Source organism: Micropterus dolomieu, linkage group LG01, assembly GCF_021292245.1.
Source record: "Micropterus dolomieu isolate WLL.071019.BEF.003 ecotype Adirondacks linkage group LG01, ASM2129224v1, whole genome shotgun sequence".
Classification (NCBI taxonomy): Eukaryota; Metazoa; Chordata; class Actinopteri; order Centrarchiformes; family Centrarchidae; genus Micropterus; species Micropterus dolomieu.
In genome coordinates this window covers 46,567,819-46,592,810 of record NC_060150.1, presented here as the reverse complement: position 1 = coordinate 46,592,810, position 24,992 = coordinate 46,567,819, and the positions used below count along the sequence as shown (strand labels likewise).

Here is a 24,992-nt window from a genome sequence, read left to right as displayed (position 1 = left end):
CAGGCGTGCCCCCCCCCCCCCCCCCTACCTGGCATCAGGAAGCTGTTTCCATCGTAAGCTGGAGAGAAAGCGTGGATAATGTGTCTGTGTCATCCAGATATGATTCAGAGCGCTGATACGACGGGGAAACAATTTGTCCAGCGGCCAACAGCAATACTGCAGCAAAAAAAAAGGCGGGCGAAACCTCAATCGGATGGATTGTTATGAAATTTGGTCCACCTGTTAAAGGTCCCCTGAGGATGAATAACTTTTCATCCAGCTGCATCATCAGGTTAGCATTTTGATTTGTCCAATACTTTGGTTTGTGACCAAACACCTGCAGATCTGATGGTCAGCGTCAGCTCTATTTATTAGTGTGCAAACATTTGCTAAAGTTAGCATTACCATCAGGAGCAGTTTAGCACGCTGATGACCCTAAGACTCTAAAGCCATTCCTGCATGTGGACTCAACAGGGGTTGGATTTCCACGCTCTCCACCATTTTTGCTTCAGTTAATGTTGTATGGGATTGATCAGATGAGATATGATGAAACAGTTGCCTATATTTAGCTTTTATTTGTATCAAAACATAACAAGAATACTGATTGACAGTGGAAAAGTGAATTATGCTGCAGGATTAGTTTAAGACTTTTATTTGTAGATGCTTTCATACATTTTACTTTAAAAATGGCCATTTTATCTATAACAACTGTGATGACACCAAGATGACCACAGCCCCTGTGAAAGATGAAACTAAACTTGGGCTGCAGCTATTTATTATTTTAGTACTGTACAGATTATATTATCGATTCATCGACTAATCAGATAAGAAATACTTTTGCTTGGCTCCCCCCTGTACCGGGATCAGCTGTGTAACTCGTATCAGTGTAACGTTACAACCCAAACTCACGGACTAACCAGTCGGAGAACAAGAACAACAAACTCTTCTTTATACATTTACAGCTAGGAAATGTGCCTTACATTCACAAGCCTGCATCTCAAGCAATCATGATTTACGTTAAACTTGTTTCGGGTCTGCTCTGTGGACTCAATGCGTGTTTTCTTTTAGGTTGAAATGATCCCATACTTTTTCTCAGGCCTGTCTCCCTCGCCATTTTGTCTCTCTTCCTCCACTGCCGTGGCATCAGATCATGTCGTCTTCACTTGTCCACACTTGTCCAGCTTGTTGTGCGTAAAAAACTAAACACTTTTTAATTTCAGCTCTGATGACCTGAGTTCAAATACCAACTCATGACAACACGTTTCCTCCTGGTAGGAAAGTTCGGACCGTCCCGAACCTGAATCGTAAACTTTAATGCAACAGAATGTCAAATGTTCAAAATCATATTTAAATGTTGTATTAGAGTATGTTCACGTTAGATTGTCCTCTCATTAAATCATCGTAATCACTGTCAATTGTCAGAATTTGGATGTGCAACAAATAAATTTCCATTCTTCGGATTTAAACCTGCAGAGATGAGGTTGCTTTTCTTCGTCTGAACGCTCTGTTAGACTTGTGTGCGTCACTGCTGCTGGGAGCGAGCAGACTGCCGTCGTTTGGCAAATGCCACTGCAACATTACAGACAATGGTAAATCTAAATTTGTATCCGCAACACACCCTCTGCATTTCTCTCTCTCACACACACACACACACACACACACACACACACACACACACACACACACACTGTGGTGTAATGTAAATCTGGTGTCTTAACCAAGCTGTAAGAGAAAAGCAGGATGTGTATGAGAGTATTATTGGACAGTGTGTGTGTGCGTGTGTGTTTCTTCCTGTTGTTTTTGTGGAGGTTATATTTAGCTCATATCATGATGAGGAAAGTACAAAACACCTTAGTGTTTGTGAAGCAGTGTGTGTAATTAGTTTTCATCCTAGAATTTATTTGTTGTTGGGTAAACACATACACACACACACACACACACACACACAAAGTAAAACTGTTAGATAAACCCATGCAGTATTTCCACCTGCTTTCAGGTTTTATTTGCTAGCGTTCATTATCAAGGTTGCAGCTCATTTACGTTTAGTACAAATCCATTCAGAAGGTAAATTAAAAAGTTTAGTTCCTTTCACCGACACAATCTCCCGTCATTACATCAGAGCTGAGATCAAAAGCTCGGCATTGCTTTCAGCTCAGGATGTGGGTTCTTAACAGTGGTAATTCAGGAGATTTGTGTTTTTATTTTTGCCTCTGCTGTCTCTGCTGCTGGTATTTCTTCTGTCATCCCTTCCTGTTGGTTTAATGTCCGCTTCCATGTTGTTGCTGATGTCTAATTACTGTGTTGACCTGTCTAGGTGACAGCTGGGAGATAGTGGGGTCAAATTCTGCCTGCGTGTATTAAGATATTGTTTTCATGCAGGATCTCAAGGCTCAGCCGAGGTGTGGAGAGTACAAATCCATTCAGAAGGTAATCCGTCCTGAGTCCGTGGTTCTCTCTCGGAAAACGGTGGATTGCGCCCTTCGGGTTGGGAGTGCGCTGCTGCCCCGAGTGTGGGTGCCTTCCTTTGGAGGTTTTCAGGGCACAACCAACTGGGAGAGAGAGAGAGATGTCGGGAATACCCTGCTTAGTCTGCTGCCACCAAGACCCGACTCTGAATAAGTCAGTTATTAGTTGGTGCTGTTTTTTTTTTACAAGAGTGTAATTAGGAAAAAAATAATTTTAAATGGTACTATGTTCAGCAATGTGTTCACATTAAGATTAATGTCTGGAGGAGCTTTGTCAAGTGTTCGGGTTGAAACACTTGGGTGTTTACCAGACAGAGGGGCTAATGAAAGACGCTATCAAGTTGCATTATGGGAAGTGTATTTTGAAGCTTGTATCCATAAAAGTCAGGATAACCTCGGCCTCCTCAGCAACGATTCTTTTTTACTGTTTTGTTTTTATTCTGACTGTTTTGAGTCCTCCAACTTGGGTGAAGACTAGTTTCAGTGGCTGGAGCAGAAATGTGTCCAATTGAATCTTTGAGTTTGTTCCTGGCCAGTAAAAACCCAAACTATGCAAAGAACCGAGCGGCCTGTTTGTCTGCTGCAGTCGTCTGGACGTCAGCTGGCCGTTAAAGACTCCACACAAACTCAGTTATTGTCCCGAGCTGCTTGTCCAGCCAGAACAGAGTTACCTTGGATAGCTGTGTGTGTGTGTGTGTGTGTGTGTGTGTGTGTGTGTGTGTTTGTGTAAAATATCCCACAGAGCCGCTCTTTGTCTCAAAGGATTGGGTTGCACCAAATGAACAAAGCATTCATGGTTGCCAGTAGCGACGGCAGCAGGTGAAGTGAAACTTAAGGACGAAATTAGTTTGTGTGTGTGTGTTTATATAAGACCAAAACTATGAGTAACAGAAGTGAAACAAAGGGAACACACACACACACTCTCAAAGTCGCCTCTGGCTGTGTTTTTCTGTCGCGGTCTCTGACAGGCTAACTAAGCCTCGACAGGAAGTCTTTCTGTGTTTGTGACATGACGCAAACAGAACGAGGGAAAGTCAGAAATACTGGAGAAAGAAACAGGAGGGAAGCAGAAAGGAAAGACGAAGAAACATCAGAACCTAAAGTTTGAGGAGCTACAATCATCATTTTAAAATCATTTATTTGACTTAAAAGACATGAGACATCAAATAAACACATGAGATTTACACTGAGCAGAGTGTCAGTGGTCTATTGTTGTTTTCCTCTTTGACAAATCTTTGACAAAAGATGCTGTTGCTTCTTTAGCTTTCCTTAAAGTGACGTATTATATTATAATTATATTATATACATATTATAGTTTGGTTGATTTTTTTCAATCTTTTTATTTTAGTTTAGGTTTTGAAATTTCCTGTTCCAGTATTTATGAAATGATATTTGTTTGAAAATAGAGAATTAAATTATTGTTTCTTAAAGGTGCTTGGTGGAGTTTGCTTGTAAATGAAATCAGGATAAACCTCATCTGAGGAAACGATAATAATTTATTGACATGTGAACAATGAATATGAGAAATGTGAAAAGTTTAGGGCTACGCCTACACATGCGCGCTGACGCCGCAGGGTTAGGGTTACAATTTTGGATTTATTCACGCACTTGAATAACATTTATTGAAAGTTTTTTTTTTTCTTTTTACATATTTATTTACAGCATTAAACATTGACATGTATATTGTAATAGGCGTGACTCTTGTTTCGCTGCGAAACTTCCACTGTGAGATTGACAGTTGAATCAGGCTCCGCCCACCAAAGCATTGAATCTTCGACTACTGGGAGAACCCATCGTGATTACGTGCTATTTTTTTAGTGGGCGGTGAAGATAAAGAAGCAACACGTCCTCATACCTAAATTATAAGATTGGTCGATTGTCAGCTGTCCCAAATCAAGTGTAACGAGTGTTGGCAAGTAGCAACAGGCGGGAAAAATGCTGTAAAAAACGCTGTAGATTGGTAAGTTTTAGGCAACAGAAGTACTTGGTTGGGTTTAGAAAAAGATTGTGGTTTGGGTTAAAAGAAGTACATTAAGTAAGTAACAGGATGTAAGTAATGTAGGTCACATGATTTAAGTCATCTGCAAAATGTTATGTTATGTCAACTTTAACTTTCACACCAGACTTGAATCCTGGTATCTTAGCAAAAAATTCTGGACCCTCCCCACATCCACGACTATTCCTTCTAGTATCTCTGTGGGCCCCCACTTCGCTCATCCACCCACCCCGCCACCCTCCTTACACGGACTTTATACTACGTCACCTGACTTCTTCTGACACTAGAGGTTGCGTCCTAACTAAAAACGTTATTATGGGTAATGAGCTGCATAACAACCGACCTATATGGCTGTTTTTCTGGTGAGGATGGGCTTGATGAATGGATGAAGAAAGTGCTGAAGATGTGGATGTGATGGATGCGTCCTGAGCTCGAACTGGGCCTGGATGTGATGAGCAGGAAGTGAATGTGATGATTGTGGCCAAATCTGACTGGTAAACTAAATAGTTAAGCGCCCGTATTCAGCTGTTAGAGGGCAGGAAGAGAGAGAGAGTTGTGAATGAATTGGGCGTGAAGCTACATCTGTGGCAGGAATATATCACGAATGTGAAATAAAACGAGGACCCACTAATACAAACATCGCTCCATAGCGCTGCCAGTGGTTGAAAACGCCACAGGGTACCTTTTAATGATGTGGTAGTTAACATGTTTCTGTGGTTTAGAAGCTCCTTTACGCCTATTGTTGATATCATGGTCAACGATAACCGACTTATTACAGACACTACATTTTCTGATCTTAACTTTGTTGTGGTAATTTGCTGCTACAAAGGGTAATAACAGGAAGAAGAAAAAGACACATAGTGCTATTGTGTAATGAAGATTGTTGTAGTCACTTGGTTTGAGGATATGGCACACTGTGCAAACTGTATTTCCTTTTATGAAAACAAAACTGTCTTGATGATATTCACTTGCACACACAGAGAGACGCAAGCAGTAAAAGATTTAAGGGATCTATAATAGACTCATTGCGAGTGTAGATTTACTTTGATGGTGGAGACGAACATCCTGTGAGACAGACAGACGAGTAAAGATCATGATGACTATTTAGGATCTCCTACTAAGTATCAGTTAAAAGCCACAGACATGTAGAGACCACCGCAGACTGTTTGTGACCCATTATCATTACTATAATTATAACTGCCGAGTAAAATGCAGAGAAGGAAATAAAACATCTACAACAACAATATAATGATGCAGTTTGTAACGTTAGGACTCTTCTCTCCCAGTCTGTGTGTTGTGGTTGACCTCCAGGATCAGTGGTGTTCAGTAGTGAAACAGCTCACAGCCCCTCCTCGTCTGTTTGCAGTACAGTACGTCTACAGTAAAACTCGTTAACCTCACAGATTTATATATGTTTAAAAGGGGAATCAAGCAAGTGATGATGCACAAGACATGTTATTTGTCCTTTTGTTGTAATGATGGAGCCATAAAAATATATTCTTGAATATAAGGCCTCAGAATAAATATTCTTTAACTTTCTTTTCTTTAATTTGCATTTATCAGATTTTTTTTTCAGCAGGACCAAGCGGCCAACCTCTGGGTCTGATTGGACAAGCTGCATTATTTCTAACGGCCAGCAGGGGGCGACTCCACTAGTTACAAAAAGAAGTCCGATTGTATTGAAGTCTATGAGAAAATGAGGCTACCTCTCACCTGATTTATTCCCTCAGTAAACACTTTCCTGATGAGTTTATGGTCTCAGTCTCTACTTTCAAGTCTTCTTCAACACAGCATGATGTTCATTTAGGAAATTATGGTCCCATTTAGAGGAACAGAGACCAGGAGGCAGGGGAGGCTTTAGGGCGGGGCTACCACCTTCTTGTCCAAGCATGTCATTTCTGGCTCCAAAAAAACAAGATGGCGGCAGCCAAAGTGCCAATCTTGAGGCTTCAAAAGGTTTAGAGTTGAGGGGGAAGTGCAGAGTCTGGTGATAAATCACTGTGCGACTCCTTCCCTTTACACTTTTTGTCTCTGATTCCAGGACCATCAGCACTGGTTTTATTACTGTTGTTTGATTTATGTTAATGAAAAAATATTGATATCAGCAGCTTTAACTCAATTGAATGAATTAATTGGAAATGTTTATTTTCTGTTCTTCTAATAAGCATATTTTTCAGTCAGTACAATTATGTTCAGCTTCAATCACTGGGGTCTTTTAACCTTAAACCAAAAGACACAATAATGTTTGAAATGTGTGTTTTACACCATAAAGATTTCATTCAAAGGATTTTAGGATAAGCTGAAAGACAGAAGCTCAGATAGAAGATGTTACTCAGAGTAGCTGAGGGTGTAAATATTTTTGTGATTAGATAATTTGGTTGTACAGAAGCAAGTTTACCTGCTGCGTTTCTAGAGAACGTCCACCCTGCAGGAACAAATCATCCCTCTAAATGCTGACAAGAGAGGGAGAGAGGGTGTGTGTGGGAGAGAGAAAATGTGAAAATGAGAGTGGGAGGAAGAAGGAGGTGAAGTGGGAGGAAGAGAGGAGTGAAGGACAGTTCAGTGGAGTGGTCAAACTGTGCTGCTGAATATGCTGCTGGCATCGATGATTCACGCACACACACAATGAATCAGCCAGCTCCGAGGAAGGCAAGACGCTGTGTCTCTCTCCGGTGTTGTCAAGAGCTCCTCCAGCTGCTCAGAGACGTTACCAGCCACCATTTAACCAGAGTTAACTGGTTTCCTCCCTGTGTCTCTTCTTCGTCACCATATTTTTACCCATTGTTTATTACGCCTGTACGACCCGAATATTTTATTCTTATTTCGAGTCTGCACACTGTTTTTTACACACCATCCATTTCACATGTAGGCCTATTACATACTGTAATCAACATGTATTTGTGAATTAAAATAGCAGTTAATGACGACCAAGATGTCAAGATGAGATGTGAAGTCGATTTTTAAGAATTCTCCATGAAATATAGCCGGATTCCTAAACAAGCTTCAGCTGCAAAAGAAAACTGAATTACAGTAAATTACTCATCTTGTAAGTGTTTGTACTGATTGATTTTTGTTATTTGACTTTCCCAAACTGTAACTATCCAGAAATAAACTGATAAAATAATAGATTAAGAAAACACACAAATTATGAAGACTACAGAATACAGACATACAGTAATCTTTGAGAGCATATAAAATACTCTTATTAGAATATATCCAGTAGATATTATGCCTTACTTTATTTATATATATTACAAAATGTCATGCATTCATTTCTTGATTGATTGAATAGTTAAAAATGATCTGGTTCCTGGTGATTCAGTGTAAGAACTTGCTGTTTGCTCTGTTTTATATTCCTGTAAGTTAAATGTGTTTGCATTTTGGACTGTTGGTCCATTTTTTCATTTTTTGGGGATATTTCGTTGACCAAACATTTGATCAATTGATTAAGAATATAATTGCGTCTTTGTGATCACAGTCTTTCTGTTTGATACACGTCATCTTGATCTGTAAGTTGTCTTTTTAAGATCTTATCATGACTCATGCTAATCCAGCTGCCTTTTTGTGTGATTCACCATCTTCTGTGTTAAATATCCTTGTTCACATTGTGTTTCTGTTTCGTCGACCCACCGTAGATCACTGTCACAAAGGCAGCTCCACAACTGAGCCATTAGGTAGCCATTAGCAGCAGTTATGAGTCAGCCCACAGTCACTGTTTTTATAAAAGAGTTGACATAAGGTGACTAACAAACAGTGAAAACAATATAAAACGGTAAAAAAGCAAGAAATCCTCCCAGCTGAGGAGCTGGAACAAGCAAATGTTTGGTATTGTTAAGATTGTTTTAGCTTTTTGTATGTGGTGAAATGTAAAAAGATTGTCATGAATCTTGCAGCACGCTTGGCCAGACACCTCTGGGAATCAAACCTTAGTGAATGGGAACAGTTAACCCAGCAATTGAAGGACCGTCTATGACAAATACAGCTGACAGTAAGACGGGGTTCTTTCTGCTACTACCTACCTAACTACGTCCTTCAGGTTTCCACAGCAAAAAGAAACTTCACATATATAAATCTTAGGGTTCCTGGTGAACCAGAGAGTGCATTTAGTTCCTCAGTCATAATTTCAGGTGCTGAAAAGGTCCTTGTTTTGTGGGGGGAGAGCAATACGATTTGAGAGGTTACAGTACTGAACAGTTCGGTCCTGTGGCTCCACTAACCCTTTGGTTGAAATGGGTGTAGTTTTCCAGGAGATGTCTAAGGGTGTACTCACTCTAGGCCAAAGTCAGGGACTAGCCAGAGGAGAACAAGAATAACAAACGCACATTTAGACATTTAAGAATTATGCCTTATCTTTGCTAGCCTTCATCTCAACTAGCAATCATGATTTACGTTAAATGCTAACGTTACCGTTAGCTTTTTTCGCCTCTAACCTGTGGACTTGATTTGTAGACCGGGTGCTTTCTGCTCAGGTGCTGAATCATTGTCGTGCTGTTGTGGTCGGCTAGTTCTGTTTTACAGCAGACACACTGTTCAGAGCTGTTGTTGTTTTCTTTTAGCTTGAAATGATTTTTTTTCTCTGGCCTGTCTGTTCTTTGTTGCTCGCTATTTGCACGGTTGCACTTCTGTTGGCTATACATCTTAAATTGTAAATATCTATCTATCCATCTATCCATCCTATTTATAAGTTGCAATCCGCGGCATCAAATCACATCGTCGTCACTTGTTCACAGGGTAAGCGCATTATGCAACAGTAATAATTGTCAGCTCGAAAAAGTGCGGTGTATATTTATGTGGATTTAACAAAGCAAAGACTTTCCATCAATCCTTTTTAGTAATTGAGTTTTAGCCCTATTTGCTACATTTTCAGAAAACAATGACCAAAAAAGAGCCCCGGAGGGCGTCTCTTCCTGGGCTTAACACCGGTTACAATAAACATAACTTAAAAAATTCCTCGAGGTGGAGAGTGGGATTGTTTCCCACCCTCTGTAGTCTGCCACCCACCACCCTCATACTGATGTCAGATCTTTTAGTAGCTGCATTGTCCTTCATGTTGCGTGTTTGTGCAGACAAAAGCTTTAAATCCAAACTCACTGATGCCGCTTTTAAATACAGAAGACTAAACATATATCTTAAGGTCATTAACTAGAAACCAAAAGGCCAAGTGAGATAAAGGGAGGCAGGGTGTTGCTTTGTGACTTTTTGACTTCTCAATGGGTCATTGTTCCTGCTAATGTCATCATTTAATCATTAAGGTTACTTGCCGCATGGGAAGGGCGCCGAGATTTTTCAGGCTGCGGCCTTTATTGTTAAAAGGGACATTAATTAAACAAAATGACTTATTACAGAGTGAGACAATCTAATGAATGGTGACTAAGTGTTCCTGTGAAGGTGAGAAGACAAGCATATATTTGTTTTAAACTTGAGAAGAAACATTTCCTTTTGTCTTTTTCTTGTATTTGGATCATTTCAGAAGGCTCAGTTGCAGGTGTGGAGAACCAGGGCTGAATAAACAGCTATCAGCAGCAATATTAGTTCGCATACAAATACACCTCAAAGGGCATTTAAGAGGGACGATTCCTGAAAATGTTGCAGAGACGGTTGGAGATGTGTGCTGATGCATTCTACAAAGAATTTGTCTCATAAACTTGACCTCGAGGTTTACAGTTTCAGAATTCATCATATCCATTTTTATGTTTCTCAGATGAATCATCGGTTGAGAGTGGAATAGATGTGACAGTATAATGAATGATGATTCATCTCCAGTGTCTTCTTCTCACATACGGTTATAAAAATGCGCCCTTTTCTTCTCTGTTGGTTTGTTTGAATCTGTGACGTCCTGTCGCTGTCATAACCATCACCTTTTCATAATCTAGTGAGATACAAGTGGTTGTTTTTTGCTACAAACTACCACAACAGTTTATTTTAAGGATTGTAGTAGGGCTGAATGATTAATTGCATTTGCGATAAAATCGCGATTTGATAAAACGAGATTTTCTGCGATCACACTGTGATTTACTGCGTAAACTTTAGTGTCAAACAAGGAATTTTTTGTTGAGAGATGGACTCTTGTGGAGATTTGAGGAAATGAGGACTCGTTAATTGGTGGTTGAACTTTGGGTTTTGTATTGAGCGCTTACTGTATAACACACGGTGGTGAACTTAGTTTTTCTTGTCGTCTGTAGGTCGGCTGACCTGATTATTATATATATATATATATTATATATTATATCATATTATTTTATGCCATGACTTAACTAATTATGATACTTCTTTTCCACTATTGCTCATAATAATTATTCATGCAATTCCCTAATTTCTTCATAACTATAGGCCTGGCCCTTTATGTTTATGTAATGCTGAGTTGGTTATACTATACAGTGATTTATTGCTTGTCTGTTTTGAATAATACAGAAGATAAAGAGCTAAAAAATAATGGCATTTTAAATTGCAGTCGCAATATTGGTTAAAAAAAATTAGATTATTTCTTATTTTGTGTTTTCTTTCTATGGTTCAGTGTCGTCCTTTGGATTTTAACTCCTTTGTCTCCCTCTCTACTCTTCCGCTGTGTTTTTGTGTTATATGAAACCCTGCTCTTTCTCTTTTTCAGACATTACCCCAAGACGTCGTTCACCATCGTGGCCGACACACCAGAGAACCTGAGACTGAGACAGCAGAGCGAGCTGCAGAGCCAGGTAAACGCACTGATGCACACTCTGCAGGCCTCAGGTGATGAATCATCCCTGAGCAGGTAGCTGTCCTCAAGCAGCTTCACCAAATGTTATTCCATTCACATGCCTTCATGTGCATTTTGAATATGCGTATGCGAGTGGAAATGCCAAAAACTGGAAAGAAGTATCCCAAAAACGTTTGAAGCGAGGTGGGAAACGCAACAGAGGCAACAGACTTAGTGAGTAAATGATGACGTACATGGTAAATGCTCATTATACTGCTGAACTTGACGACCTTCTGATAAGTCCGCACTAACCCCTGAGCCACAGCCCCTTGAAGCATGTGACTTAATAAACGTCCACTGAAGAGACGAAAGCATCAGATGTGTTTGGAGCGATGACGAGGTTCTAACCTTCCTCACATTAACACATGAAACTAACAGAAATGTCATTTTTTTTCCACATTGTTTTCCATCATTTGAGCTTCGACTGCAGCTCTTTTAATGGCGTCACGTCAATGCGTCTTTTTCCGCAATAGTTTAATGTCACCGACTGGAGAATTACCTCCACCAGCTGTTTGTCCCGTTGCATTCAACTCCTAATATTTGTGTAATGGATGGAAATTTAAATTCATTAGCATTTCATTATGCAGAATTTCTAGTTAAAGTTGTTATATTTGGATGGAAATCTGGCTTCTGAGATCCAGCAGATCTCCCTGTTCATCCCGATCTTCTTCAGCCGTCAGGTAAAGAAACTAGTTAATATTCTTGTCAACAGAAGTGGGGAAAGGAATTAGGACTCCACCACTGACTGCTACGTTATTGTGTCACGACCGAGAGATAGAACTTGTTGACAAAGGATATCCGGATATTGAATTGGAAAGCTACATTTTTCGCTTTACATTCAGATCCTCTCAGTTTTGTCGACACACAGTTCACGGTATCTGTCTGACTAACATCTGGTTTAAAGCAGCTCTCTGGCTCATATCTCCGTCCCTCTGGCACCACACGGAGACGAAAACAAACGGCCAGGTGTGTCAGTAGGAGCTGCTCTGACGGTTCTGCATCCTGAAGGCGAGATGAGTCACTGAGCTGATTTAGTGACACACAAAACTGATGCAAAGATCACGTTTGAGAAAATAAACCGGCTTTACTTCTGCGCCATATGTCCTCATCCTGTGTGAGAGAGTGTGTGTGTGTGTGTGTGTGTGTGTGTGTGTGTGTGCTCAGCACTGCAGTACAAAAGGACAGATGTCCACTCAGCAGTCAGCAGAAGGGACGTGCTGTTTGTCACGGGATGTGTGTTTGTGTTTGTTGTCCTGCTCTGCCCTCATAAAAGTCCATTTATTAGCAGTTTGCCATTTACAGACCAGAGATTTACACATTCATTCATTCTGTCCTCGTCTCCCTCTGCATCTTAATCTCCATCAAGCTTCTCTCTTGTTCAACCTTTGTGCTTTTCTCCTACCTGAGAAAGTTCAAATTTTAGCATCACGTTGGGTTTTATTTTAAAGTAGAACTGTCTAGTTTAGAAACGGGAAACAGGGGTTTTTGGGCGTGATTGCCGACACGGGAGCGGAGCAGCTAAATTATAAACATCTATTGGAACAAAAAGGTGAGACTTAACAGGAGACTTGGGAGACATGCAATGAAAACACATTAGTAGTCCATAAATCCACAGGCGACCAGAGGAAAAACGAGGAGTACAATCCAGAAACATAAGAGGAAGACAAGAACCTGGTAACCACAGCCATCAACAGTGAAGAACAATGAAGAAAAATTAACTCGCAACAAGTCAGACTAAACAACTAAATACACAAGTGGGGGTGAACATAATCACGAACAGGTGAAACCGTTAGACAATCAGTGAAACACATACACAGGAAGTAAAACAAGACGAGGACAGTAGAGCCAGACAAACTACACTGGGAACCAAGAAAAGAAAAGACTTGCGTCTGTGATTAGACAGTTTCTTAAAGATGGGTCGGTCTTTGTCTCCTCCTCCTGTCATTTAAAAAGGCTTCCACATTTGGCTCCTGGTACCAGTTTCTAACCCAGTTGTGGTGGACACGAATCCAGTTTCAGATGCATCAGACCAGATCCGATTGGCTTAACGCCGCCGCGCGATGGATCAGTTGTTTTACAGTCCTCGTATCTCCTCGTCCTGTCCACACATCAAATCACGGGATACGGTTTTCTCTCTTCTCGTCTCTTTTTTAGGGCAATTAATTTACAACCTCTCTGACTTAAACAAGACACAAAAAAGGCAAAACAAGCAGTGTCACACATGGCAGCAGCTACACGGTGCCGTAACAACAATGATGGATCACCTTAATGTTCAGGTGTTTGGCAGACTTTTATCCAAAGCTTACATTTGAGGAACAACATACTGTATAAGCATCACCAAAGCATCAATACAGCATCTCTAAGTGCCAATAAATACTAGTAAGAGCATCATTGGGGTAAATACCTAAGGAAAGTAGTAAGGAAATAGTGCAATCAATACAAAATAATTGTAAGGGGATAGAAGAAGAAGAAGAGCACAGGAAGTGCATGTTGGAGGTTTGAGGTGTTTAAGTAGTTAGCAGTCAAATGACAACACACAGATGCTTAAAGTCCCCAAAGGTGCAGACGAGGTGCCGCAGCCTCCGTCTGTGTGGATGTTATGGCTGTAGACTAGATTCATCTGAGCACAAACTCCTTTCAGCGCCTTTTAATATCTGGCCCGATCTCTCCTTTCTCCGCTGACACGCTGTTCAGCCACCTGACATAATGGATGAGGCAATTTAAAAAAAAAATAAAATAAAAAATCGATTTGGCACAATTTTATCTTTCCTTTTGTGGCGTGAAAATTGAAATGAGGACAGCGGGGACGTCTAAAAATTTGCATCGCTTTAGATACTTTTGATGTGACAATTTCACCTGCAGTATGTGTCCTCTGTGTCAAAGGGACTTTCCTCCTCCTCCTCGTTATGTCTCCTCATTTCCCGTGTTACCTCCAGGAGAGAGATTTCTGTGAAACATACCCTCTTCCTCTTTTTACTTTCCTGCTCCCTCCTCGTCTTCTTCTACTTTTGTTCCCTGGAGGTGATGTTGAAATCACTTTAAATTAGCACTGAAGCGTTCACGGCCTGCTCCTGGAAACTGATTGTAACAGACAGTGACGGTGCACATAGTGAGTATACATAGTGGTTACGGTACAGCGGAGTGGAGGTGACCATGTGACCTGGCGATGTCTGATGGTGTCTGTCTCACAACCAAAGCAGCGGCTGAAGAATCCCTTCTCTATCAGATTGCCATTCATCACTCCATCATTCATTATTTGTCTACCATCAGATCTCTCTTCCTCCTCCATCAAACCCTTTCTTTATCAGATCCATCCTCCCTTAAGTCCGTCCCACGTCAGATTCTTTGTCCAACAGACTCAACCTCCATCACAGAGTCCTCTTCAATCCAACCCTCTTCTGTCAGACCCCGTTCTCCATCAGATCATTGTTTTATCAGATCCTCCTCCATTAGATCAGCACATTCTCACTCCAAACTTCTCACAAATGGACTGTTGGTCAAGACCCCTTGGTGTCGCTCGTCAACGTTTTCCTCCCGCACCAGATGTCGCCCTGGTCGGCCAGCGTGCAAAGCGCAGGGAGAAATAAATACCGCTAAATGAACACACTGTTCAAGTGAAAATTTAGAGGGAGAAAGTACGACCTGCAATATTTTGTCTCCTCATTATACTGACAAAAAGAAAGAGAGATTTTATTAACGATTTTACTTTATGGATTCCATTTTAGTGTCGTCACAGTCAGCGTTTAAGGATATTGTCGGGGGGGAAAAAAAGGTCTTTGACGGATATATTTTGTTTAGGTTCGTCTGACAAAAGTAACACTATTGACCATGCGTCCATACGTGACGACTTGGGAGAAAAAGCGTGTTGATGAGATCCGTCCTCCATCAGATTCCTCCTCCTGCACTAAGTTCACCAACAGTGCAGTGACTCTGGCTCACTGGCGAACTACCAAAACGCCAAACTAAAAGAGATTCCAGTTTTCATCCCTGAATGTTTGTTACTTTCACTCTCCATAGGTGTGAGTGTGAATGACACAGTGTCAGTGCGTGTGTGCACGTGCGCGCGCGTGTGTGTGTGTGGGAGGTTTAGCTTGTTAGCTTGTCGTATTAGCTCTGCAGGGAGCCTACGATGATGAATGGGGATTTAATCTGCTTTTTATGGAGAATGGGAACAATCACTGTGAGAGCAGAATACCGTAACACACACACCCTAACTGTCTGAGTCATATTCCTGCAGTTTATAGCCTTACGTAACTCTGAGGGCTAATGGGCTGTTTCTGATGACTGATGGTTAAATGAGTTGCAGTGTTTCCTCTGAAGGTCAAACTGAAGTGCAGGAAGGGCCGGAGTATGAAATGACTGCCTGCTGCTCAGTTGCTGTTTTTGTTATCTGTGGGTATTAAATTGTCCACTCTGCCTGCTGTTGCCAGTAACACAGCAATCTTTTTTTTTTTGGAGGGGGTTTAAATTCAGTGTGATTCTTTGCTGAAGGCGATGAAGACTGCAGCTGTTTGGACCGTCCAGAGATCAACATTTTATATATATATATATATATATACTGACTTTAACTGATTCATTATAATTACGGTGTTAAAGCAGCCGAGCGTGAACGCAGGAAACAAGGATGTGGACCAGAATGCAGACACTAAAGCTGGGCAGGTTCAGTTCAAGTGAGTGAAAACTGATGAAGCAGGCAGTCTGGGAAACGAACAAATCCAAGAAGAGCAGAAGATCCAAAAAACAAAACCTGAAATCCAAAAGTAATTTGAGATACAATAGAATAGAATAATCCCCCGAAACAGACAGAGACACTTGACAACATCTGCAAAACAATGATCCAGTTCTGGTGTCAAAACTTTACAACCATAGTGGTTTTTACCCCCAAAACCTCACTTTGAGGAATCAGGCTGGTAATATTCAGTATTTTGTTTATTGTCAGCAAATCCCATGAAACATTAAAAAAAAAACAACCATTTGTCAGTCCGTCCTATACTTCCTGTCTGTGTCTCTCAGCTCCAAGCCCATTGGTTCCTAGTGAAGACATAAATATTTTTTACATTTCCTCTATTTTCATCAAGCAGACAGGAGAAAATAGTGCATTTGTTAAACTACAGTAAAAAGTGTGTCAATCATAATGAAGGAACATGTCACTCACTGATGTGTTTATAATCATTTCTGGACAACTCTGTGACTCAGAGGACGAAGAGACATCAGGCTGCGAGACACACAGGACTTGTTAGCAGATACATTCAGTGTTAGTTTGAGTCTCCACTGGCTAAATTACTATTATTTAAATAGCAGGGACTACTGGCACAACCAATTTGAAGGTGCATGAAGAAGGACTAAACTCCGGCACCACTTGTGGCGTAAAGAGCAACTTTATTGTGAGACCAACACATTTTGGCTTGTTGCCCTCATCACATCTCTCAGGGTTAAACTTTTGATAAATGACATTTTTCAACATTTGATTCTGTGGAAACATTTTAGTCAGTACTCAAAGCGTTGAGGTTTAATTTCCAGCCCTACTTGTGATGGTCTCAAACTGGCTCATAGGATGTGACAAAGGATGGAGTCCATGCAAGATACTTACTTAAAAAAGCATAATTTATTCAACTAAAGTGAACTAAATAACACTGAGGCGTGTGTATGTGTGCAGCATATGTACTGTATAGGTGTTGCGGTGCAAAAGGAGGTGCCGCATCACGGGTGTAAACTATAGGAAGACTGGACTGAATATGTGTCACCTCAATCAGCTGACGATCTAGCACTTTAACTTTGATTAGAATGAATCATCGGCCAAAACTGCGTCTGAATCACTATGTTAAAGGTCTTTCCTTTTCAGTTCCTGCATAACACTGTTCCCCCTGTATGAGGAGCACTTATTGTATATTTAAAGTTCTTTTCACGCGGTGTGAAGTTGATCGTAGCTGCGTTCTGTCTGAAAGCTGAGGGGTGTAATTATTTCTGGTGTGTGGGCGCATTCAAAGGTAAAATCCACCTTCAGACGCTCTTCTGTATCATTACTGTTATGAGAGGTTTTGTTGCTTCCAGTGATCTTGTAACTGAGTTATCCAGTTAATTAGCTCATGAACAGAGTTATGATTGCAGCCTCTAACCCTTTTTTGTGTTGTAGCTCCAATGCTGCCTGGTCTATTACCTCCTTCTGTGTGTGTAGGAACTGTTTGTCTTCTCTGTACGTTTGTTGAATTTTAACCCGACGTGGCAGCTCTAGAAAGAAGCTCGGTCTTTAATTTGAGTTATTATTGAATATTGCAGCACATCAGTATTGAAATATTTATGTTCGTCACTAATTGATGATTTCGAGGCTGAATGTTCCTTTAACATCAAACTTTTCTCTCCCTCTTTCTCTCCTGCAGGTGAAGTATAAGAAGGATTTTGAAGAGAGTAAAGGTCGAGGGTTCAGCATCGTGTCCGACACTCCAGAGATGCAAAGACTCAGAAGGACTCAGGAGCAGATCAGTATTGTATGTACACACACACACACACACACACTATCTCACTGCTTTTCCTAATATAAGTGAGTGTGTGTTTTGTAAAGTGAAGCGTGCAGGTGAAATGTATGAGGAAAAAGTGAGGGGTGCACTTTGGTCAGTGAACGCAATCACACACACACACACACATGCACAAACACAAACTGCCTACATCATCGAGCCCTCCAGCGTTGACGACATCAGCTGTTTGAAGAGGAGCTTCTTCTGAAACCAGTGAGGGTAAGTGACCTTGATTTTTTTCAGTTATTTATTTTGAGGCAAGTCAAGCTTTCAGTTATTTGATTACAAAGGAGGCAGTGCTCAGTTTTGAAAGGCAACAGTCCTCCAGGGAAGCTACTCCAACAACTAGAAGCATAAAAGCTGAAGGTAGCAAGAGTACCAGAGCCACAGGAGCTGATCTGAGAGGTCGGAGTACATGCAGTGCAGTATATGATGGAGCAAGGCCATTCAGAGTTTTATAGAAAAGCAAAATGAAGATCAACCAGTATCTAAATAAGTAAGTAAGCAATGGTACATGACACTGTGTCCTTAAACAAGTAAATAACGAATGAGGTGGAGGTGAAGAATCCAATGATGTAAAGCAGAGCTCATTATTATTTATATCAGAACACCTCACGGTGTATTATGGTACTTATAGCACGACCACGGAAGAAACAGAGGTTGTGTCAAATTGTTCCTCCATCTTTGGAAGTGTGTTTGTAGTAAGCTGAACTCATGGTTAAGTATTGTTGCAATAACCTGTAGTTGATTAAATCTTGAACACTGATGTAGGACACTGGCTAAACTGTTGACCAAAGCCGTGTACATTTATTATTTATACATTTTTTTGTTTCACCGTGTCTTTGCAATACTTAGATAGAGAACGTGTTTCCATACGGCCAATTAAATTGCTTTATTTTAAACATCAGTGTTATCTCTTGTGCAGGCAGCCACGGTGACGTAGAGAGAGACAGCAGCGTGCTACACAACACGAGTGCCACAGACTTTGAACAACAATCAACATTAGCCTTCACGTTAAAGTCTCCGTCTTATCTAACTCACAAAAATGAACATACATCTTTTCCTAGCTTCCAGAAAAGTGCACCGCTAACGCCGTTTTTTTAGGCTAGAGAGCTGCTTTGCTGCTGCACATTAAACAGCACGTAAACATAATGTCACTGTTCAGTTTAGACGCTGGTGTGGTCCTGCTGACAACTCACTGTCTGCACATGGCTTCTAAGCTAGTGTGTTTACTTTTTCTCTCAGTCCCGTGTCAGGTCTCAGCTGCTGTCAGTCTCAGACTGATTTCCCTTAAGATTACCCCCCTTTTATTTTTTTAAAGTGATAAAAACCACACTTTCAAAAAAAAACATGTTGACTTTATTTTAATTGCAAAAATGAATGACAACATGTGATTTCAGTTTGACTTTAATAGGCACCTGCAAGGCAATCAAAACCGGTATTTTCCTTGGCTGCAGTATAATGACGATAATAAACGGAAGCAGAGCCGTTTATTTCAACAAGGAGTTAATTTTACGGTTTTATTGAGGCCATAGAGCTTCAAAACCTTAAAAGTTACAAGAGTGTTTGTTTCTGTGGTGTGAGTGTGTGTGTGTGCGTACAGATGCTCGGCCAGATGTGTGTCCAGATGACCCAGTGACCCTCAGCAGATGATGCCAAGGTAATGTGTTTATCTTTCCCTGTTGTCCCTCCTCCTGTAGATTTGATTGACTAAGTTTTAATTCTGTTATGTCATTTTTATTCTGCTGCCTTTTGTCTTTCCGCTCGTCATTTTGGTATTCCTACTCTCTTCTCTCTCTTTTTCATTCCCATTGTTTTCTTTTCTTCTGCCAGTCCATCTTCTGCCCTCCCTCCCTCTCCCTTCTCCCCTGTGTTTACCTGACCGAGTGATCGTATTATTCCGCCGTGTTAATACGCCACAGATTCTCCCTCGTTTGCGCCGCTTTAATTAACACACACATCGCCTCTCTTTCAAATGTTGTGACATTCACCAGCCCACATATTTTATTGTATTACTCAGCTCTTTCCAAGGCTGACCCGATGGTGAAAGAAGATGAGGCAGGGAGGTGGGAGGAAGAGGAGGAGGGTAGTAGGAGGAAGGTGGAAGAGGAGGACTGAGGGAGAGAATAGAGAGGTGGATTTATGTTTGCTTAAAGCTGAGTTTTATGTGTCTGCCAGTAGAAAACAATTGTTTCTGATCTCACGAAAAGCTCCAGATTTGGATTAATGTGTAGTGAAATACAGTGTTTCAGTCTGAGTAACACTTCTAAGTCCAAACGTCTGAAGAGAGGTGTGTTTTTTTTCTGCTGAGCTGTGGCTGGCAGTAAACCTGGTTCACATCAGGACGAGATCACACGGATTTCTCCCAGGAAAAGCTTTGTGTTTCTGAATTCATTAACAAGATCTGAGGGAGAGAGAGAGGAAGAGAGAGCTGCTGGTCAGCGAGGCAGCCTTCAGTTGTTGTTTTTTTTTTTTTTACCAGCTATGAAAACTGTGTCTCCCAATTTAGCTTCAAGAGGAGACAGATTTATAGCAAAGCCGTTATTCCCCAGAGAGCCTTGTTTACTGTGATTCTGGGTGAGACAGCGATGACTGCAGGCATGAGGAGCAGCCAGGACTCCGCTGGCAGGACTCAGCTGTTATTCAGGCCACTAAACCGATGATGTGTTTAAAGACCTGATTAATTAGTTGTCAGGATTGGTCTCTGTTTTTATTGATCTATGCAGATTTTTGTAGCCTGGAAATCAAAAGAGGACGATGTATCACAAAAGACTGTCTCGGCACTTGACACTTGGCTGAGGTGGAAAAACTGGAGTACCAATAAAGAGAAAAGGCCTTTAAGACATCAGCAAGAGCTCATTCTACCACTTCTGGGTTTGAGCACTGTTATTTAGTTGTTTTTTTTAATGTCTCTTTTATGCTTGTGTCACCTCGAGCCCGACCGATATTAGCCCATTGCAGATATTTTGGCATCGATATCGAAAAGTAATGCTAAAGATATGTTTTGGAATATTTTAATTGAAAGATGTCCTGCCCCGTACAATCATTGGTCACAATTGTTTTAAAAAAAGCTTTATTTAAGGGAACCTTGTCAAAAATCTTTCTTTTGTAGTTTGTGTAAAGCAAATTGATATCGGCCGATATATCATTCTCAGATTTTTTTACACTCTCAAATAAATATCGGTAAAGGCCTCAGTACATATCCAGTCCTATGAAACTCAAAGTCATACCTGATGAATCTGTATTTACTAGACACAAGGTACAGAGTGATGAAAATGTATTGTTGTTGTGGATAAAATATAATTCTAGCATCTCTGGCTGTCTGAAGTCTGCTGCACTCACCACACTGTCGGTCATCATTAGTCAACATCATTTACCATCCAATTATTTTACTAACTAATTACTGCAACTTGAGTTAAAGATGCACCTGCACATGATAATGTATTTGTATGTCACAGTACCCTTTGTTTGTATTAGAGTACTCCAGTACTCAGCACTTCACTACAAACCTTATCATTACTTAGATACCCGAGTGGATGTAAACGCACTAAATGTTGATGCTGGTGGGCTGTGAGTGCGTTGTGGTCTGGACCCTTTGTCTAAAGGGATCTAACACACATAACACTTTTGTGTCTTACACACACATCAGCAGGCTCTTTATGTGGTTCAGCCTCTGGGTCATGTGCAGCTGTAGTAGTTTGGTTTCTCCCTGCAGGTTCTTGTCTGTCATCATGTCTCATAATCCAGAAAAGGCTCTAATATTGACAGCAGCACGATATCCAACGAAAAGATCCCTGTAGCTGCTGTAGTTTCGTATTGTTTGACTGTCACCTTCAGATTCTCATCCGCTGCATTTTGAAATGAAAACTGAGCCTTTTCTTGTTTTTCTGCCAAAACCATTAAATTATTATTTGTGCATTTATCTCTTTTTATAATTTAGATGTTTAACTACATTCTGCAGATGATGCAGTGATAGAGAAATGAGTCTTTGTTGTTGTGGAGATGGGGTTTGTGAGTGTTTGTGCAGCGTAGCAGCATATGCTCATTTGGCTGAGAGACAATCAGATCTTCTGTGGTTGGGCTTCATCAGGTCGATGTCCTGTTTACCTCAAGAGCCATCTGACTCTCTGAACACACTGCCAGACTACCTGCTGCCTTTCAGTCTCATATTGGCAGATTATTCATCTTAACAGTGATTAAATACCTCAGTGATGAATCACACAGAGAAGGTAAAGGAAATGTTCTTTTCCTTTCTTTTCTGATTCTCATCCTTTACCTTTGTCTTTTAAATTCACTCTGCCCCTCTCAGTGTGTTGCCTTAATATCTCAGGAAAAGGGCCAGGGCCTGACATGAATTTCATCTTTATAACTACAAACACTGCCTTCTCATTGTCAGTAGGTCAGAAAACACAGACAGACAAAGCACTCAGATGTTTATGTTTAAAGAATATCTAAATTATTAAATATTGAATTATTAATTAACCAAAACAGCAGAATTTTAGGCTGTAAACTAGACTTTTAGAAGACAATAAAACAGGTTGTGGATTCTGTTGGGGGACACTTTAAATGTCCCCGAGGGGTCGGCAATAACAAAAAAGAAAAATTATATACATAAAGTCATAGAAACATAGGTATTAATACAAGTATCAGAGCTTGACTGATGAATTGACATGCCGAAATTATCGGTTGATAAAAGAAAATTGCAGATAAATCAGAATCTATGTTTATAACAGCGGATAAATGAGAATTTACAAAATGGTGAGATGAAAGACAGACCCTTCAATCATGTTATGAGTGTTGTAGTTACATAGTTTGTCCACTAGAGGGCGCTCTGCAGCTCCCCTGTTGGCAACACCTGTTAGGAACCACAAGGAATCCACCACAAAACAAAATAAACAGCTGTGCTTTAGTACAAAGTACTATTTATTACAATAAAGTGTATTTTTAAACTGCACTATGTCATGTTATCTACACATGACTAATTATGGCTTATAATTTTTGTTTATGTTTTGTGTTTCTGAAAAGAAGGGAAAGTAAACAATATTGGCCGATTTTTAAATTTGCAAATATCAATATGTTTCTTAAAAATCCTATATCAGTCAGGCTTTAATATTTATCGGATTTGTGGGAGTTTATGTTCTTGTTTTTACTTATAAATTGCATTTGGTGATTTAATAATGTTTGGGAGTTTGAGAGTGGATTGAAAAAGGTTGGAAAGCTACGACTCAGAGTTAGTAGGGTTCAAAAACATAAAAATCCACTAAATTGGAGCCGGAGTCTGAATTTGCACCTTACTTTCAGTTGAAATTTGAAAAACTAGTTATATATTTTACAAGCAAAACCATCTTTACATTAGCTAAAGAAAACAATGTCAATAAATGATACAGTAAATGGCATGAACAGAATAAGACTACAAATTCCATCATCCTCATATTAATCTTTGTATCATTGACTAAAAGAGTTTATGTATTCTTTTGCCCTGCAGCTGGTTGCATCATTGTTTATTTACCTTGAACAGTTCATCTGTGTGTCAGCAGTCAGTCCGTGTATCACAGTGTCCAAACAAACACACTCTGACCAAATGACGTCGTTACTTCCACCTAAATACACAAGCATGCAGGCAGATATAAACCTGTACAGACACATGACATCATTCTGTCTTTGACTCCAAACGAAACTATTCCTGACCGTTAACTAACCTCTTAAAGATATGAAGGTATCCAAAATGATGTTAGCCAGCAAGAAGCTTCTGCAATGAAAACAGATCAAAGATACTCTCACAGCTTCCCACACAGTGGAAAGATGCCTACAAATCAAGGAGAAGCTTTGACCTAATTTTGATATGTTTTGTTTCATTTACATCAAGCATCATCAACAATAAGCTTTGAACACCTATTTAAAACATACAGCAAACACAATATTTCAAGGTGAAAATGTGCAACAGCTTGTCTGAATGTGGCTTTTTTTTTTTTTTTTACTCTTCAGCTGAAATTGAACACGTGTCCTTAAAGCCTACATTTTCTTCACAACTTGGGAAAAGTCGTGTTTTTTTATTGTGAATGGCGTTAATATTTCATGATGTGATTCAGGGGCAGGAGAAGAGTTTCATATAGGGTTGTTATTAGAAAAACAGTGGAGAGAGTCTGTGTAATTGTGGAGCTTTGGGGCAGGTTGAAGAACTCTCCAGCTGGAACAAAACACTAAAACTTCAAGCTGAAGGGTAAATGGACTGTAACTAAAGTGTGTGGATGTGGAAGAAAGGTTCAAATCAAGGGCAACTGGATTTGGTTGAAGATACTAGAAGAGGTTTCACCTCATCCAAGAGGCTTCTTCAGTGTGGGGTTGTTGTCAAGAGGGTTGATACCTTTTACTTTATTAGTACTTCTGGCTGTTATAACGACAGTCGTTACGATCGTTGGAGACTCCTGAGGCCAAGTCTGAACAATACATTGTTAGCATTCTCACATGAGGCCAGATGTGAGCGTTTAGTCAGTTTCCTGGGATGAAAGGACAACATTGTAAATGGTGTTGCAAACCTCCTCCCCTGTTAAGAGACGGTCTCTCCCTTCGGATGTAAATGGTTTCCTTGACTCCCCTTTCAAACCATCTTTCTTCCCTGTCTAAAGTATGTACATTGTAGTCCTCAAGAATGTCCTTTGTCCTTCAGATGTAGGTAAACTGCTGAGTCTTGACCTGAGGAGTTAGCCCTTCTGTGTTGGGCCATGCCTTTGTGTGGTGGCTTTTTCGTTCCCCCAGTATACAGGTCTTTCTTCACTGCATTGGACCGCATACACTAATAATATAATACAATAATAATCCTTATTTGTAGAGCACTTTTCAAAAACAAAGTTACAAAGTGCTTTAACAAGTGTAAAGAATAATACAAAAAAATAAGATAAGAGCATGAAAACATTGAAAAGACTAATATACAGATTAATATAAAATAAGTAAAATAGAATAAAATAAAAGGGATAAAATAAAGTCAAATAAGATCGGGAAAGGCTCTCCTATAAAAGTATGTTTTAAGAAGGGACTTAAAAGAGTTCACTGACTCAGCCGACCTGATTTCCTCGGGCAGGCTGTTCCAGAGCCTCGGGGCCCTGACAGCAAACGCTCTGTCCCCTTTAGTTTTCAGTCGAGACTCTGGAACAGACAACAGACCTCTGCCCGAGGATCTCAAGGTGCGTGCTGGTGCGTATGGGACTAAAAGTTCAGAAATATAACAAGGCGAGAGGCCATGAAGAGCTTTAAAAGTGATCAATAGAATTTTAAAGTCAATTCTAAAACATACTGGGAGCCAGTGTAAT

The 24,992-nt window shown here is 40.3% G+C and overlaps 1 protein-coding gene across 4 annotated transcripts in view; it reads left to right on the top strand.

The window, feature by feature from the left end:
• LOC123967839 (LIM zinc-binding domain-containing Nebulette-like) overlaps nt 1-24,992 on the top strand; it is a 117,682-nt gene that overhangs the window by 20,324 nt on the left and 72,366 nt on the right. For all 4 annotated transcript variants that reach the window (XM_046044125.1, XM_046044115.1, XM_046044144.1 and 1 more), the window contains exons 3-4: nt 11,048-11,132; nt 17,551-17,658. In XM_046044125.1, the coding sequence (XP_045900081.1) occupies nt 11,048-11,132; nt 17,551-17,658 (193 nt within the window). The remainder of the gene's footprint in view (nt 1-11,047; nt 11,133-17,550; nt 17,659-24,992) is intronic.